Raw genomic sequence first — 16743 nt, forward strand, 5'->3', positions numbered from 1 at the left:
TTCCTAGAAAAACTCCCAAGCGAAGTTTATTATCAAAGTGGTCACAGCCATTTGTCACAGAAATGAGGCTTTCATCCAACCCCACGTGTTTCTTTCTGTGTTGTTGATCCCTTTTTAAGTCTCTTTGGTTTTTGTGACTTTCACTATGAATTATATCCCTAGATATTCACTGCATCGAATAGTTATAATTTATAATATTTATGACAGTGCATTTCAAATAGATTTGATGTACAAGGTGGTCATACTGTGCTTCCTGTCTGAAGTTTATTACTTGCATATCTTATGCATTAAAATGCATACGATAGACTTCATTTATTATGGTCTATAATACCATCTAAATAGAAAAACTGTTCACAGTCACTAAAAACATATCTAACAATATTTCTGCATTTTGAGAGATCTCCCCAAGGAAACATGGTTGATGATTTGGTATTATTATTACATACTCATATTTTAAAAAGTGTATTATAACATGATGTGCGTATGTACATGTTGTAAATCATTTTTAGATTACACAAATGAAGGCTTTGATCAAAGATTTTTTCTACGCGTGACGATGTGCTTTTAATTTGGAAAGAGGACAGGCTTCCGGAAGAGATCTCAACTTCCGGAAAGATTGTGTTTCGATAAATAATTCACCTTCCTGGTTTGAAGGCTACCTTGTCAGGTAACATGTCCATTTAAATTCATATATATAGCAGATGACTGTACAGTAAGCTATCTAGATAACGTTATACGTCGGCGTCGTCGGGAAGACTTGTGTCCTCCTGCTAGCAAGTTAATTCAAAAAGCAGTGTAGCCTGCTCGACTGGTTAGCGACGGCTCGGCGCTAGCTCAAAGGTAGTTAACGTTAGCAAGATGATATATGAGCGATCCGTGACCTGGCTGCTAACCTAAAAACGTATCCGTGCTTGTTTTTATTAATTTGCTTTCTATGTGGTGTACCGAACCGTACAAGATAGGATACATTTAGGTTAAGTCGTCAGTATCCTGCGGTTGTTTACATTTTGTACTCCATGTTCCGTCTGTGCTAATCAACATCCGTCTGCCAGGAAATGCTAAGCTTTAACTTGGTTAAACGTTTTGTTTGTGTTGTCAGCCTCAGCTCTGTATCAAATGCCAGCTTTCTGTCGTATATCAGGATTATTTCACTACTACAATATTCGACCGATAATTTTAGCTGGTAATACATCTACTCAAGTTTATCCGCTCCTTTGTTCTCTTGTTGTGAATGTGTGATCGATGAAACACAACAGATTTCACGAGACCCAGATTAATCACCAGCCATTTTAAACCAAAGAATAGATGTTTGGATACATGTTTACTAAAAAGTAGACGGCAAATCTTTTAAAATAATAATCATCGCATTAAATGCAAATTATCGATCTGCAGTAACTGCAGTAACACAAATATCCTTTCAATGTCATATGTAAGGCTATGAGGGCTGTATGAACTGTACATGTACTGCATCCACCAGTCTATGCACATTAAACCATCTCTGTATTTGGAGCACCTGATTGCCAGTGATGCACCAATATGAAATATTGGGACGATCTGTTAATTGGGGCTGATACTGATTCAATAACCGTTAGTGATTAGCTTTCAATTGAAAAATATATTTCTCCAATGGCAAAAGCTTTGTTAGACCACCTTAATAATAATAATAATAATAATAATAATAATAATAATAATAATAATTAATGCTAACTTTATTTGTATAGCAAGAACAAAAGAAAATAAAAAACAGCCAACAACAGAAGTTACACATCAGGCATCATAAAAGGCAAAAAAAAAAAAAATTAAAAAGAATTAGAAACAGACATTAACAGTTAATAATAGATGTATTTGTTGTATGTGGCAATACAGCCTTAAAAACCTTTTGATAACCCCCCTTGATACTCTTTCAGAACCAGAATTCATGTGAAGTTCCTATGGTGCAGCTTTTGTGTAAAGACTCTACATTATTGGAATTATTTATTGGCAGAAAGGTTATTATTGAGCCAACATCTACGATAAATTGGCATATCTACAATATTTATTCTAGCCTTTTTCTTCCTCTTTTTTTGCATTGCCATGCACTTACAACAATCAGTACAATAAGATACAACCTGACCTGTGTATAGATTGTCTTTGTTTTCCACCTATAATACCGATCATGTTTATATTTGGTTATCTATGTTTAGCGCAATGTCTATATTTGTGTCTTCCTGGCAATGTGCTCTCTGCAGTGCAGAGTGTATCGAGAGCTACAAAGTAGTGGAGTCACATTTCTTGTATATGTCAACATACTTGGCCAGTAAAAGTTAACTGTGATTCTGGTTCCTCAGGAGGAAATTGAACCATCTGTCCCATCTGAAGCTGAATACAGAGACTGTGAGTGGGTCATCAGGCAGTCTCCCTATGTCAGGCCGAAACGGGTCTGCAAGTGATGCAGACTGTCGGATCTCTGAGGACTGCCGTGTCCCAGATGTTGAGCTGATGGAGCTGGGGCCACTGCTGGAGGAGGGAGGGGGGCGACCCGCAGCGTCTAAAGGCGCCCATCCAGAGGTAGGACTGTTTCAGATGATTCACAGGGAAAAGTTGTTCTGGCTCTGTAGCTTCAATGTTCTCCTGCAATCTCTCTAAAGGGAGCTGCGATGCTTGCTGACGAGGAAGAGGAGGATGATGAGGTGGGAGAAGTCCTGACCTTACCACTTCAGGCCCACCATGCCATGGAGAAGATGGAGGAGTTTGTACACAAGGTAAAATTGTCTTCTCAGGTTGATAAACACAAAGCTTGTATAGATTTTGAGCACCAATCTAGATCTCACTCGGCCACACTGCCAGGCAAAACTTTTAACTTTTGCAGGAACTGAAACAAACCTGCGCTTGAGGTTGGTGTGAAGCTCATGTCTTCCCGTCTGGCTTCACTTCCCCTTTCAATCCAGCTTTAGTGCAAATGAATGAACACAAGTTTCTATAATAACAAGTACTGATACACTTTCTATAAATATAGCAGTAACTTCTGGTTCTTTGAGCAGGGAAGTCAGCTTATCTCAATCAGACAGATTTGATAGTGATTGTCAAATTTCGGTTGGTCAACCATGAAATGTTACATAATAGGGTGAGAATACGAGACTCTCCTGTTAAACCAGCATGAATATTTCATCACCCTGAAACTCAACTCCCTGTTCATCTCAGCAATGTTCACCAGGTCTAGTAGAGGTCTGTGGATTATCAGTGGGGCTAATGCACACACAGTTGCAGATCTGCGTTAACAGCTACAACCAGGGATTAACCTGTGACTGCTGTGTAGTTTGAGTGAGTCATATGCAAGTGTTTTTTTTTATTCTACATCAGACATGGGACCTGTGTGTTGTATAAGTGACACGTAAGTCACCATGGGAGACAAGTGTAAGCTTAGGGCCTGTGAAGTTAATAGCATGTTATTTTTTTCTGAGTGCCAGCATCATTTTTCCACTGTATTTCTACTTTGCTTGTGTGATCAACCCTCTGTTAAAGTAGGGTTAAGTCAGCGCCCTAGCTGTTGTCCTCACAGGCCTTCAGTTTGAGAGCCATACAACAGTTTTAAATGTTTACGTCCTTGAGTGAAACCTTTCCTTGTTTTTCAGGTTTGGGAGGGGCGCTGGAGGGTCATACCTTTTCATGTCCTGCCAGAGTGGCTCAAGGACAACGATTACCTCCTCCATGGACATCGGCCCCCTATGCCATCTTTCCGGGCCTGTTTTGGAAGCATCTTCAGAATTCACACTGAGACAGGAAACATCTGGACTCACCTGTTAGGTGAGAGGAATAAGCATAACATACCATTTCTAAAAATTGTTGGATATATCGGGTTTTAGTCAGCAGATGCTAGTTTTGTTAACAGTGTCTGGATAGCTGTGGTCTCTTCTCGTGTCAGCTGTTAGTAAAACTATTTTCTCCCTCAGGGCTGATCTTATTCATTTGTCTGGGCACGTTAACCATGCTGAGGCCCAACATGTATTTTATGGCCCCGCTGCAAGAGAAGGTGGTGTTCGGGATGTTCTTCCTGGGAGCTGTGCTCTGCCTCAGCTTCTCCTGGCTTTTTCATACCGTCTACTGTCACTCTGAGAAAGTGTCTCGCACCTTCTCCAAGTAAGGCCTCACACCATTGCACACTTTTTCTCACACACTTGCCTAGGAATCATTTGTAACTGTCAAAGTCTTTTCCTATTTTAGACTTACTGCTCTTGGAGCAGGCAGGTTTTTAATTTCAGGCATCAATATGTGTCTTTATCAAGGACGTGAAGCTCCAGCTTGCCATCTAGAGTTCATTGCAATTAATGAGGAATAACCCCACAGTCATTATTCAGGGCGTAATGGTCCTTAGCTCAGCCAAAACTAACTCCAGCTATACAAATTCACTAATACGGCGATCTGTATTGGTAAATTTGATTGATTGCACAAATTTACAGTGTTGTTATTGCTAAATGAGGTGCGTTCTCTCCTTACACTCTACAGAGTTCAGACTCTGACTTTTTAATTTTTTTAGAAAATGTTTCTGGCCCTGATGTACAATTGCTTCAGTCATCAAAAAGACAAATGACCATTAATTAAAAACAGAGAATCTTGTATGTCATCCATTAACCACAAGGGTTGGTGGTTTGACCCCTAGCCCCTCCTGTCAAGTCAGTCTTATTTATATAGCCCAAATCACAAATCACAGTGCCTATGGGGGGGTTCACGATTTTTCAATCCTTCTTCATTGCTGACAGGCCCAGCAGGAGCAGTTCAGGGTTCAGTTTCATGCTCCAGTAGATTTTCCATAAACTGTGTTTCCACCAGGCAGTCCAATTCAGTTCAGTATGGTTATTTTTGGAACGATTGTGGATGGTACCAAAGAAACTCAACCTTGAACTGCTCCTGCTGACCCTCCCAACACTTTGCATTGCAGCTCTGCCATTATTGTGGGTGTATGTGAGGCATTGTGAAGTGCTTTATACTGATCTGTGGTTACAACTGCTAGATAAGTGCATTTACTCTGGCAGACTGCTGTAACATCAAGGTAATTTAGGTTGAATGTTCATTTATTGAAAAGACAACCTCAAAAATACTTAGACTTTTTCTATTGTGTTAATGTCTTACATGAGAAGTGAGTATAGAAATTTAACAACTATGACCATAAAGTGATGTTGCTTCTTCCTGTGGAAATTTCAATAATCAAAAATCCACAGCAGGGTTGTTGAACATTTTTGAGAAAATACATGTCTCTGTGTCACCCCCTCTCTTCAGGCTTGACTACTCGGGCATTGCCCTCCTGATCATGGGCTCCTTCGTGCCCTGGCTGTACTACTCCTTCTATTGTTCCCCTCAGCCTCGACTTATCTACCTCACCATTGTTTGTGTCCTCGGCATTGCTGCCATCATAGTGGCCCAGTGGGACCGCTTCTCCACACCTCGTCATAGACCTACAAGAGCAGGTACTTACCAGTTCAGGATAATGTGCTTGTTTTAAAATACTCTGGGTTATAATTGTAGGAGTGGTACCATTCTTGCAAAACAAAACACTAAATGCATAGAAAACACTGATAATGTGCTGTCCAATTCTTCTCTTAGGTGTGTTCATGGGTCTTGGATTAAGTGGCATTGTCCCCACCATGCACTTCACCATCGAGGAGGGCTTTGTTAAAGCCACCACAGTCGGCCAGATGGGTTGGTTCTACCTGATGGGTGCCATGTATATCACTGGTGCTGGTCTGTATGCAGCCAGGATCCCTGAGCGCTATTTTCCTGGCAAGTGTGACATCTGGGTAAGTATTTGATGTGTTCACATTACATTATTAAACTAGGAAAGTCAGGTGATTAGTTGCGCAAACAGTTTTGGACATGAAAATTAAAAATTATATTACACTGCCTACACTACACTTTAATGTGCCTTTTTCCATAGTGATCGTAATGCAATGCTTCACCTTTACTTTTCAGACAACAGATGTAAATATTACTGACATGAGTCACTTTGAAGTGTTTCTATTCCATTGCTGACAGAATATCTGAGTAAAAATGGTGAAGTCTTGACTCAAATCAGAACCATTAAGCCAACAAGATAATCAGTTCTGAATTTGACCAGACAATCGATGTAGCTCATGGTGTATGACGTTTTTCAATACTCAGTGTTAATGATACATCTCGCTTGCTAGCAAAAAGAGTTGGAGGTTTCATACACAGCCCTTGTGGCAGTACACCTTTCAGCTGTGATTCAAAAAAATTATCCTTCATAAGAGAGTGAAATCTTAAATCACAGCTCACTACACGACTGAATGTATATTTTTACACTATGGGAATAAAGAATGAGTCAACAATGGACGTAGTAGTCCAGACAGAGGATATGTTTTTGTTCCTTTGCTTGATCAAACACAGGCAAATGAGAATGAATGAAACTGAAACTTACACCTCTCTTTCCCTCCTTCTAGTTCCATTCTCATCAGATTTTTCATGTCCTGGTCGTGGCTGCGGCGTTCATCCATTTCTACGGGGTTTCCAACCTGCAGGAGTTCCGTTACGGCCTCGAGGGAGGATGCACAGATGACTCTCTACTCTGAGAGGCCTGACTGTGACTTACTCATACTTTTCTTTAGCCTCACAAACACACACACACACATACATACACATACACACACACACACACACACGTAAAATGCTGCTGGAATTCAATATATAGTCACTTATTGCTCCTTCTGTACTTCTGATTTGCGAACATCTTGTTTGGATTTGGTGGTCTTTCTGTTTGGCTCTTTTTTTGCTCCAATAAAGTAGCATTAACTAGCCATTGAACTACAGAGGGAATCTTCAACAGGCACTACTTCTTCAATACTTATGAAGCTTGAATTTTTGCATTTTTAAGTAAGATCAAAATAAGATTTTGACCAAAATCTTGTATTTCTTAGAAGCTCACTAGTATCCCCAACCTCTCCATAGTCTGTGACCATTGCACAAAGGGTACAGAGTGTATTATTTGTGCTGTAGCAGAGGGCACATACTGTAAACCATTCCTTTCCTCCCTACAAGTCCCCATGCAGATTAGAGGATGAATGTACTGTCCTCAAATCGAGAGCAGATTTGTATAGGATAATGAAAGTATACACATATAGTGTGTATAGGTGTCACCAGATGTTTTTTAACTCTGCTGACATTGATTGCGAAGCTGTCTGTTACAATCCGGAGGACCACCACAAACCCACCCATGTCCGCTCTGCAATAAAACATGAACTGTACTCTGAAGGCCCAGTGAATACTCTAAAATTTCATTAAAACAAAATAAAATGCATTATTATGAAAGAAACACGTAGCTTAAATGCCATAAGAATGATCTATAGATGTGTCTGAGTAACACAAACTGTAATCCTAATCAGAAATTCTACCCAAAATAAAGGGGTTTGATATTTAAACAAACTGAATTTCTCAGTTTATTTGAACTTTATACTGAAGTTCCTTGGCATTTTAAAGCATTGTTTTTATTGACAAAAGTTCGAAACAAATGATTTCCAAATTACTTAATGGAACAGAAAAAGCTGTCACCGTGCAAAACAAATATAAGCTCAGTTCAGGTTAGACTTAAGATGATTAAAATGTTGAAGTGAAATGAACTCCCCTACCATCACTTTTCAGTCAGACAACACATCATTGATTAATTTCTAGAGTTCCTGGGCTACGCACAATGTACAGATCTGATTAGGTCAAATTGTGTTTTTGTCAGCTAGAGATCTTTCTTTTGTGCTAGATTTCAGATGCAATGAGAGGTGTAAATATCAAATGCACCTTAGTGTACACTATTAAATTTAAAACTTTAAATCACCGTACGGGGTTTAAAATGTGTTATGTATGATTGATATAAACTTTTAGTATTCCTGTGCCTTAGGCCAACGGAAATGTTTTTAAATGAAACGGCCTATCTTAACAGTCAAGGGAGCTTCGAGGATTTCCAGATGTTGACTTTTCTTGTTTTCCTTGCCACATATACAATCGAATCATTATTAAACTTACAACTCCATTGATAGGTTGTATCAACTGCTGTTTAAGACTCCTTTTTCTAGATCAACTTATTCGAGCTTTATTACAAAGACTAAAACAATGTGTATTCTTGACTTTGTGTAATGTCCTGTGTAGAAAGTGATAAATCATACATTTCACTGAAATGTAAACATAAATATTTATTAATGGTAATCTTGGAAAATTATTGGAATAAATTTTTTTCCACATGTACAAATATAGTGTCTTATTTTGTCAAATGCATGTTCAAGGTTCTGGCATTATAAGAGGCTGGTGACAGCAATATGCACTCACAAGAGTTAATATTGTTCTTAAAATGCAAGCCTATGGCATTTGCAGATGTCACATCAGCAGTAAGTAACTGTGAGGACAACAGGAATCATGGTCAACTGATTATCACTTGTCTTCATACAAAATTGGCACCGTTTCATTGAAGTGTAGAGATCAACAGTTGCAAGCAGCTGCTGGTTGGAGATCACTGAGAGCAGGAATAGGATCAGAAAGATGTGTGGGAACTGTCTACATAATATAATTGTGACAAAATGGAAGATTATCCAGACTATTGAATAAAACATAAGTAGAAAGCACTCAGACGACATGCCTCCTTCAAGGCTTCACAATCATGTACTGTGTTTTACTTTAAAATAGCAAATATTTGGAATTTTGCATCATGATCTATATTTGCATCAAACATGCTCAGAAGCCATATCAGTAAATACTAGGGTATTACACAATTGCGAATTGTGCAAAATATCGAGTGAAACAGACTCATGATCTCGATGCTTACTTTTGTTATATTTTATCAAAAATTTCACAGATGTCAACTATCAATCAATGCAAAAAATACAAAAATGCAATATATGACATAAACAAACTGCAAAAGGTCTACCCAAATCATAAACAATAAACCCAAACAATTGCTTCTAAGTACTGTAGAATAGCCTGCACTTCCTTGTGCTTTTCCCCCAGTAGCCACAGACTTTTTTTCTTGGTAGGCTGCTCTTGTTTTGTTGAATTACTTAATAAGAATGCTTCTTTTTTGGCATTTCTGATTGGTTTGTTATCAATAACAACATCTTATTAAAGTTTGAATGTCAAATCTAACCTTTGCATCTGTGTAACACTCATGATTATAATTTGCATTACTTCATGGCTTTTTTCCCCCTTTTTTATTGCTCCCTGGGAAACTAGTAATATTGATATTCCAACCGTCCAGTTAAATCTGTTATTTGACAGTTAGCTACATGTTTTTAATGATTTATGAGTTTTAATATAACAGAATAATAATCACCATTAATGTCTAGGAATAAGATAAGCCTGCATTTTATTTTACGTGTCGAAACAAGACCTGGAGGACGGAGAGGGGAGGCTGGCCACAAAAAATGTTTTCCTAGGGTGGCTAAGTCATGACCCGCCTACTCTGCTTGTGATTGGCTAGTACTCGTCGCATTCATTGGTTAGAATTAGGCATGAGGACTGAGATTGGTTAGATTTCGGTTGGTTATGTCACAGTAAGCCAATCAGAGGCAGAGTGGGGCGGGCCATGCCTTCGCCATCCTACGAAACAAACATGGTCTTCCCTTTCACACATGAGCTGCAACCTTGAACTTATCCAGACACTGTCAGGATGAACTGTAAACTGTGGATGAACACAAATGTCCGAATCAGTTGGACTTTACCCGGCCATCTTAAACGGACTTTACTCTGCCAGCTCGCAGGTACACAGTCCGTTTAACATCCGATTGAGCCGGAGTGTGAATAGAGCAGGTCCGGATAATTCCCAGCTAGCAAGTGATGGTGTTGGTGACGTTTCTATCATGTGAGCGGTGGGAAAAAAAACAAAAAAACAAGTGAGTCTCTATTATTCGACGAGGCCAACGAAAATGTCGACCAACTGGAGAGACGACGAGATCCGTGAACTTCTGTCGGTCAGGGCCGACGCCGGGATAGTCAGACAGATTCACGGAACAGCCAGAGACTCGGTTGTTTATGACCAGATCACGAAGCGGCTACACGAGCGAGGGGTATTCAGAGCGAAGGCGCAGGTGAACAACAAACTCAAAGCCCTCAAAAGACAGTACCACCAGCTCGTTGAACAGACTGGCCAGAGTGGAAACGAGCGACCAACATGGTGCTATTTCAATTTGTGTGAGGCCGTCTGGGGCTCGAGTGGCGCGGGGAACCCTGTGGCTGTGGTCGGGAGCATGGAGACCGACTCCACCTCGAGGAGCCCGGAGACGCCCTACAGCGACACCGAGGAGAAGCCCCGAGTGTATGAGACGGATGTGTCCATCAACGACTCAGGTGAGGTCAGAGGAACAGGTACGCAGATGAAGTACTGTAGCAGCGATACCACTGTGTACAAATACACTGTTACGAGTAGCTGCTAGAGATGATTTCACTACTTATTATAGTTCAGCAGCTGGATAGCTTGCAATGTTGTAAAAAGTACCCCCCCCCCCAAAAAAAAAAAAAATTAATAAAACTGAAGTAAAAGTAAAGATATCGTGTTAAAATATTACCTTGTTAAATGTACTTAAGTGTCAAAAGTAATTTTCTGGCAATAAACATACTCCAATATTAAAAGTACAAGCAAAAGTACAATTTACATACATGTATATTTAATGTATAATGTTATCAAATAAATGTAGTGGAGTAAAAAATACAGTATTTGACTCCAAAATGTAGTGGAGTGGAAGAGTGAAGTAGCAGAAAATGGAAATTACTCAAGTAAAGTACAAGTACTTAAGTAAATGTACTTAGTTACCGTCCATCACTGGTAGCTTGTGAATTTCCTCTCTGGGATTAATTAAGTTTTAGGTCAATCTAATATTTCATCATAATTTATTTCTTGAATATATTTTGTATTCTTAAAATCAAATTGCACAGTAACTAGTAACTAAAGTAGTGGAGTAAAATGTACAATATTTGCCTTTTACATTGCAGTAGACTAGAAGTATAAAGCCCCAGGAAATGGAATTACTCAAGTAAAGTGCAAGTACCTCAAGATTGTACTTAAATACAGTGATTTAAATAATACAATAATAAATTAAACAGTAAAGTAACAAGTTACTAAAGTAGTGGAGTAAAACCTACAGTATTTTGAAAATGTAAATACTCAATAAAAGTACCTCAAAATTGTACTTAAGTACGGTAGAGCTGCAATAATCACTCGATTGAAAGAAAATTAATTGCCAAATATTTTCTGAATTGTTGAAGACAGATTTCAAACATTAGTGTCAAACATTTGCTGTTTCCAGCTTCTTAAATGTAAGGATTTGCTGCCTTTCTTTGTAATTAATGACAATAAATGAAGAGTCTTTGGGTTTGGGCCTGTTGGTTGGACAAAAAGAAGCAATTTGAAGACGTCACTTTGGGCTCAGTGAAACTTTGTTGAGCGTTTTTCTCAAATTTGTGACATTTAAAGACTGAACTATTAATCGAGTGATCATGAAATTAATTGGCAGACTTATAAATAATATTAAAAATACGTAGTTGAATCCCTGAAGTACTGTGGAAATATACTTATATTACCACCTTTTAATGCTCAGTATTATTCATGTAGCCTGGCTTTGTGTAACTGCTGTTTAACTAACGTCATTCTTGTTGCTGTTGTTAGAGTCATCCAGTCGTCCTCCTCCTAAGAAGAAGAAGAGGGGGAGAAACCAGACACACTCAGAAAGTTTTTCTGCTGAGATGAGGGACTTGATCAGTGAGATGGACAATAACGAAACCACTCGTCCTTCGCCCTCAAGATCTTCTTGCACCTCAGATCAGAAGAAGAGACGCACCATAGATGATGCCATTCTCACAAGATTGGCCCACCTGGACGACGAGAGACAGAAATTTAGGCAGCAGGATAATGAAGACTTTCGGTTTGCTGCAGTGATTGTGGACATGCTGGCTAATATCAAGCCAAAGCATAAATCAGAAGTAAAATTTAAAATTTACCAGATGCTATATGAGGCGGGGAGGGACTTCCCAAAAGAATCATGAAAGGCTGCTGCTTTTATAGATTGAATATATTGTTTTACTTGATCATACTTGATTTATAACAAATGTCAACGGCAGACAAAATACTGTAAATAAATGTTTTTTGTATATTCAGTATGTGTGGGTGTCTGTGTGGCTTGTTTTCCCCAAATATCCATCAGCAGTCTCTCGCCAGGACACAGGTAGATGTATGAGTTTGTTTCGGCCTGCCCTTGCAGTCCATAATGCCCTCCTTTAGAGTTATCCTGTCTCTGGCAATCAGTCTCCTCCATTCACCAGAACCTCCCCTGATGCTGCTGTCCTAACTATTACAACCAAGACCTAAATTTAATATAAAAAATAAAAAAAACAGTTGAGTTTTCGTGGCTGTTTTTTTCATGATGCTGCAGGATTTATGCAAAAACATGGACATTTCTGGCATATTATATGAATTAAGTTAAGTGAATGTGATATCAGACACTGCATGAAAGATTTGATGTTAATGAACAATTAATAAATCACCTGGCTAAGCTCAAAGTGAGTGTATATCCAGTGGGAATGATGCATTTCCCAGAAACCAAAATGAAAAGTAATGTAATGGTAGCACATTGACAGGGGTCATTCTGCAGAACGAGCAGGTTTACAATTCAAACTTTTTTAGTGCATTTTGCTGGTAATATTTTTAATCATGGAGGACCTTTACTTCCTTGGAGTGGAGTATTTTTTTACATAGAGGCATAACATCCAAAACATGCAGTTACAAGTAAAACCTCTGCGTATTTCCACAATATCTTAACCCAATCGTCTGTCTAGACCACCAAAACTTTGTATTGCCAAAATTCACAATTTATTGTATAACTCTTATCATTTCAAATAGCTTAGTCGCTTTTATTTTGGAGCCAACCACACTAACGTACTTTACAGTATGGAAATTACACATCTTTTCAAAGGTTTTCATTTCTAATTGTGTTACACTGAACATACCTGACTTACCTATACTGCGGAACCAAGTGACAGCTGTATGTTTCTGAACGGAAGCTTTTAGAGGCTGGTAAACGTCATGACCAACTAGTATGCTAGCCTAGCTTCATCTAGCCTGTCTGTCTAACGATTTTACAGTGGTTATTCAACCTGGTTTTTACTTCAACAGTTAGGTACGTCTTATTGTATTGTATTCAAATGTGTATATCTCATTTTGATGACTGTGTAATGTGATTATTTATTATTTTCTGTCAGGTGAAACCCGTGTTAGCATAGATGTTAGCATAGATGCAATGGGCAGGGCTTACAAATAGAGTAATAGTTTTAACGTTCATTCTGGTTATTTTTAATATACATTTTTCAGACTATGGTTCGACGTAAATATTGCTATAATTTGTGTTTAATAGATGATACAAATGTAAACATCAGTGAGTTTCTTTGTCACGGACTTCCGCACTACAAAGGTTCCGAGGACTCGTTATTCCAACGCACTCCCTCCGTGTGTCCATCTTTCTGCTCGTTAAGACAGCACTGTAATGTAACATAAGATAGCTCTACGGTTAATTTCTGTGCCTTGGTTCAGTGCGGTTGGACTGGTGAAAGATCCTTTGTCCCAAGCTTTACATGCACGAACATCAAAGGTGATTTTCCGTTTGTCAGGGTTAGAGATGGAAAACAATCAACAGTCCAAAGAAAGCACGGACCGGTCCGACCTGGTTTCTGAGGACGGCAAGAACAGCAAGTCTGTCGTGTGTCAACGCTGCGGATCCAAGGTGCTCTGCCCAGGGATGGCTGTGTTTGCAGAGAAAGAGGTATGATGTATGGCCTGAGGCAGTGGGCTCATGTCAGTGGGCTTTCGGGATACAACAGTTTCATCCTAGGTGCTCTAATGAAAGCAGTGATACAATGACAAATGTACATTTTCTCAAGTGCAGTACACGTTTAAGGTACATAACTTGAGTATTTGTACATTGTTCTGCTTATACTCCACTATTAATGATAGGAAAAATTGTACTTTTGCTCCACTAGATTTATTTGCCAGCTGTGGTTACTAATTTCTATACAAGCAAAGATGTTACGTTCAAAACCTGTGATACATCTCTCACAACAGTTCTAGTAACCTCCTGATGGGCAGTATGCCCTTTTTGGTCTTACCCCGCCCTGAATCCAGATACAAGCTGACATGTTTACAAACTTAAATGTAGTAAACATGTGTCTTTGAAGTAGATTTAAAACTCATGTTTGGTCGTGCAAGCTGCTATTCCTTGTGCCAAGACCTATCTTAACCTCAACCGACTTCAACAGTAGAATACTACTTGCATATTTTATATTGCAGCATGGTCTAATTATATTCTGAGACAAACATCCCAACTAGACTTAAAAAAACATTGCAGCCTTTTCATTCATCTACTAAGTCCAAAGCCCCTATTGCTTTACTGATTCTGAGTTCCTTCACAAGTGTTTGTTATGTTATCTAAGGCTGTTTTTTCTCCCACCAGCTGTTCCTACCATCCATGCGGAAAAAGAGCGGCCTCAGCAGCACAGAGGGCTCAGTGGACGGGGACACTCTGACCGCCCACTGGTTTGTGGACGACATGTACACTTTTGAGAACGTGGGCTTCACTAAGGACGTTGGGAATATCAAGTATCTCATCTGTGCAGATTGTGAGATTGGACCAATTGGCTGGCACTGTTTGGATGACAAGAAAAGTTTCTATGTTGCACTGGAAAGGGTGAATCATGCATAATCTGAATGCATATGTGAGCCAACAAGAACTTTAAAAAACGTGTTGGAAGGCTATGCATCTTTTCATGGATTTACACTCAGAGTTGACCACCACCTTATCCATCGCACACACTTACATATACTGTACTCTAATGTGTACGTTGTTTGTGATAACAGGACTGTGTCACATTCTCCCATATCACACTGACAAAAGTATGCCCATCCTGTTCTAATAAAGATGTTTTTGGGGAAGCTGATCTTGAGTGCCATCCTGCAGCTGTTTCCTGAATAATGTGATGTAATTTCCTTCGTGTCAAACAGCACTCCAAGCCACATACTTTTTCTTTTTACTTTTAGTACACATACAGTGTGCATTAAACTTGGATGTACAACTTTCTTCGTAACATTTTGCCTTGAACTTTGACCCTTTATAGATTCATTGCAGTCCATAGCAAGAAATATGAAGCAAAAATTTGAAGTATGCGATTTGGAACCATCCAATGAGCTGTCATCTCTCTGTGGCTTAGTCATGTGACGCATCTTTCACTGTGCAGAAGATTGTGGGTCAGATTAGCCAGAAAAGCAAAATTTTTTGTTTGGGCGTACTAAAATATGGATATTTAAGTGCAGAACATGGGCTCAAACATGGGTTTCTGTCAGGTTAAAGTTCTGCCCTGATGTAAACTATGTGAAGTCCATCCTAACACAAGTTAGTGCTTTTAATTTATAAAATAGTTGATCAGATTAACTGCTTGATAGTAAATGATGTTGATAATTGATTCATCTTTAAAGTCAATTGTTGCGTAAATATACAAGTATTTACTATTTTTCTTCGTTGTTATTTTAAAATCATTAAAATTTCCTTTGTGATTTCAGTTTTTTTTTTAGCCAATAGCCCTTTGAAGATCCTGTGATGGGGCGTGAATATTAAAAAGTTAAACGATTCACTGAAAACATAGATAATTCAATCATGCAAATAATAATTTGTTGCGACCCTAAAACCTTAATCACTATTTAGAAAAAGCAGGTCTCCATTTGTGTGGGTGTGCCCAGATACAGAGAGTGCATACCTTGTTATTTACACTGAGCATCATAGCCTGAAGATAATGACTGAAGAAATACTCCTTGTGAATAAAGGGAAGGGTGAAGGTTGTAATTTGGGGATCCAGCCATTTCAAAACCTCCAGACATTCATCATTTTAAGGTGTAGGTCTACTGTTTGCCACTAGATGGCGTAATTTCAGTATTTGACCCATATTTATTATTTCGTGGCACCCATGTGATGTGTTCATTGTCAGTGTGTGAGTGCACCTGTTAACCCAAGCTCTGCCCCCACCCTGCAGCTGAACCCAACCAAATCAGTGTCAGTGGTGGTTCTGGTTGACTACACTGTGAATGATGGTGGTGGAGCTGTTTGCTTCTCTTTGTGAGTTTTCAAGCATAACAGCCATTATGGATGTAGAGTACTGTAAGAATACTATTTTTATTTTTAAAGGCATTAGAAACAATATGTTGAATTACAGCAGTTGTATGAACGTGCATCATTTTTACATGACTATAGAAGGCTATAAAGCTACATATACATTGTGAGATTTAATTGCTAGTGATTACTGAAACTATGCATTATTTAGGTTGCACGGTAACAGTCATGTGTGCTGGCTATGCAAAGAAGATATAGAATTATGTCCAAGCTGATAAAATGTATTCGACAAATAACTCGGTACACAAGACCAAACACTTTAGACAACAGAGCAGAAAGCTTGTGGTGATCAAAGGTTTTTTGTTACAGTGATCTTGAGCACCTTTAAATATGCACAGCTGATTTTGAGAGACACCTGTGATGTGTGACCGTTATAGTGCACTGTTCAAAATCCACCAACGGGAAGTTTAGATGAAACAGAGAGGACTGACATTCAAATTAGTCTCATATACAGAGTGAAACAAATAACTTGATACGTCAAACTCATTTAACTGATGACATCTCTGAGAGTTCACTGAACTTGCCAACTCTCACTTAAATTCAACTTTATTTACAATTTATTTCCCAAAGTCACAAA

General features: G+C 38.8%; 3 protein-coding genes across 4 annotated transcripts; all 3 read left to right on the forward strand.

Moving 5' to 3' along the window:
• The first annotated feature begins 587 nt into the window (after positions 1-587).
• Positions 588-8029, forward strand: adipor1a (adiponectin receptor 1a). The gene is made up of 8 exons (XM_084348185.1): positions 588-667; positions 2328-2547; positions 2628-2741; positions 3612-3783; positions 3930-4116; positions 5254-5441; positions 5578-5771; positions 6432-8029. The coding sequence occupies exons 2-8, from the start codon at positions 2401-2403 to the stop codon at positions 6558-6560; spliced, it is 1131 nt and encodes a 376-aa protein (XP_084204311.1). The 5' UTR covers positions 588-667; positions 2328-2400; the 3' UTR covers positions 6561-8029.
• A 1534-nt stretch (positions 8030-9563) lies between these two features.
• LOC311255360 (uncharacterized protein) lies at positions 9564-12117 on the forward strand. Its single transcript, XM_084349773.1, has 2 exons — positions 9564-10311; positions 11627-12117. Exons 1-2 carry the CDS (start codon positions 9891-9893, stop codon positions 12001-12003), a joined length of 798 nt encoding a protein of 265 aa, XP_084205899.1. The 5' UTR covers positions 9564-9890; the 3' UTR covers positions 12004-12117.
• An 895-nt stretch (positions 12118-13012) lies between these two features.
• On the forward strand, positions 13013-14943 carry rabif (RAB interacting factor). 2 transcript variants are annotated; one of them, XM_084348070.1, is made up of 3 exons: positions 13013-13133; positions 13621-13772; positions 14460-14943. In XM_084348070.1, exons 2-3 carry the CDS (start codon positions 13629-13631, stop codon positions 14706-14708), a joined length of 393 nt encoding a protein of 130 aa, XP_084204196.1. In that variant the 5' UTR covers positions 13013-13133; positions 13621-13628; the 3' UTR covers positions 14709-14943. The 2 variants fall into 2 exon arrangements, with proteins under 2 accessions (XP_084204196.1, XP_084204197.1); XM_084348071.1 differs by lacking the exon at positions 13013-13133 and having other exon boundaries at positions 13441-13772.
• The last annotated feature ends 1800 nt before the right edge of the window (positions 14944-16743 follow it).

Source organism: Pagrus pagrus, assembly GCF_965226575.1.
Source record: "Pagrus pagrus genome assembly, chromosome: 3".
Lineage (NCBI taxonomy): Eukaryota > Metazoa > Chordata > Actinopteri > Spariformes > Sparidae > Pagrus > Pagrus pagrus.

Bases quoted from the DNA above. Each gene is read 5' to 3' on its own strand.
- adipor1a (XM_084348185.1), top strand. From the start codon at position 2,401: ATGTCAGGCCGAAACGGGTCTGCAAGTGATGCAGACTGTCGGATCTCT. The intron at 2,742-3,611 runs GTAAAATTGTCT...CTTGTTTTTCAG, and splicing joins TGGAGGAGTTTGTACACAAG to GTTTGGGAGGGGCGCTGGAG. The intron at 5,772-6,431 runs GTAAGTATTTGA...CCCTCCTTCTAG, and splicing joins CTGGCAAGTGTGACATCTGG to TTCCATTCTCATCAGATTTT.
- LOC311255360 (XM_084349773.1), top strand. From the start codon at position 9,891: ATGTCGACCAACTGGAGAGACGACGAGATCCGTGAACTTCTGTCGGTC. The intron at 10,312-11,626 runs GTGAGGTCAGAG...TGCTGTTGTTAG, and splicing joins TGTGTCCATCAACGACTCAG to AGTCATCCAGTCGTCCTCCT.
- rabif (XM_084348070.1), top strand. From the start codon at position 13,629: ATGGAAAACAATCAACAGTCCAAAGAAAGCACGGACCGGTCCGACCTG. The intron at 13,773-14,459 runs GTATGATGTATG...TTCTCCCACCAG, and splicing joins CTGTGTTTGCAGAGAAAGAG to CTGTTCCTACCATCCATGCG.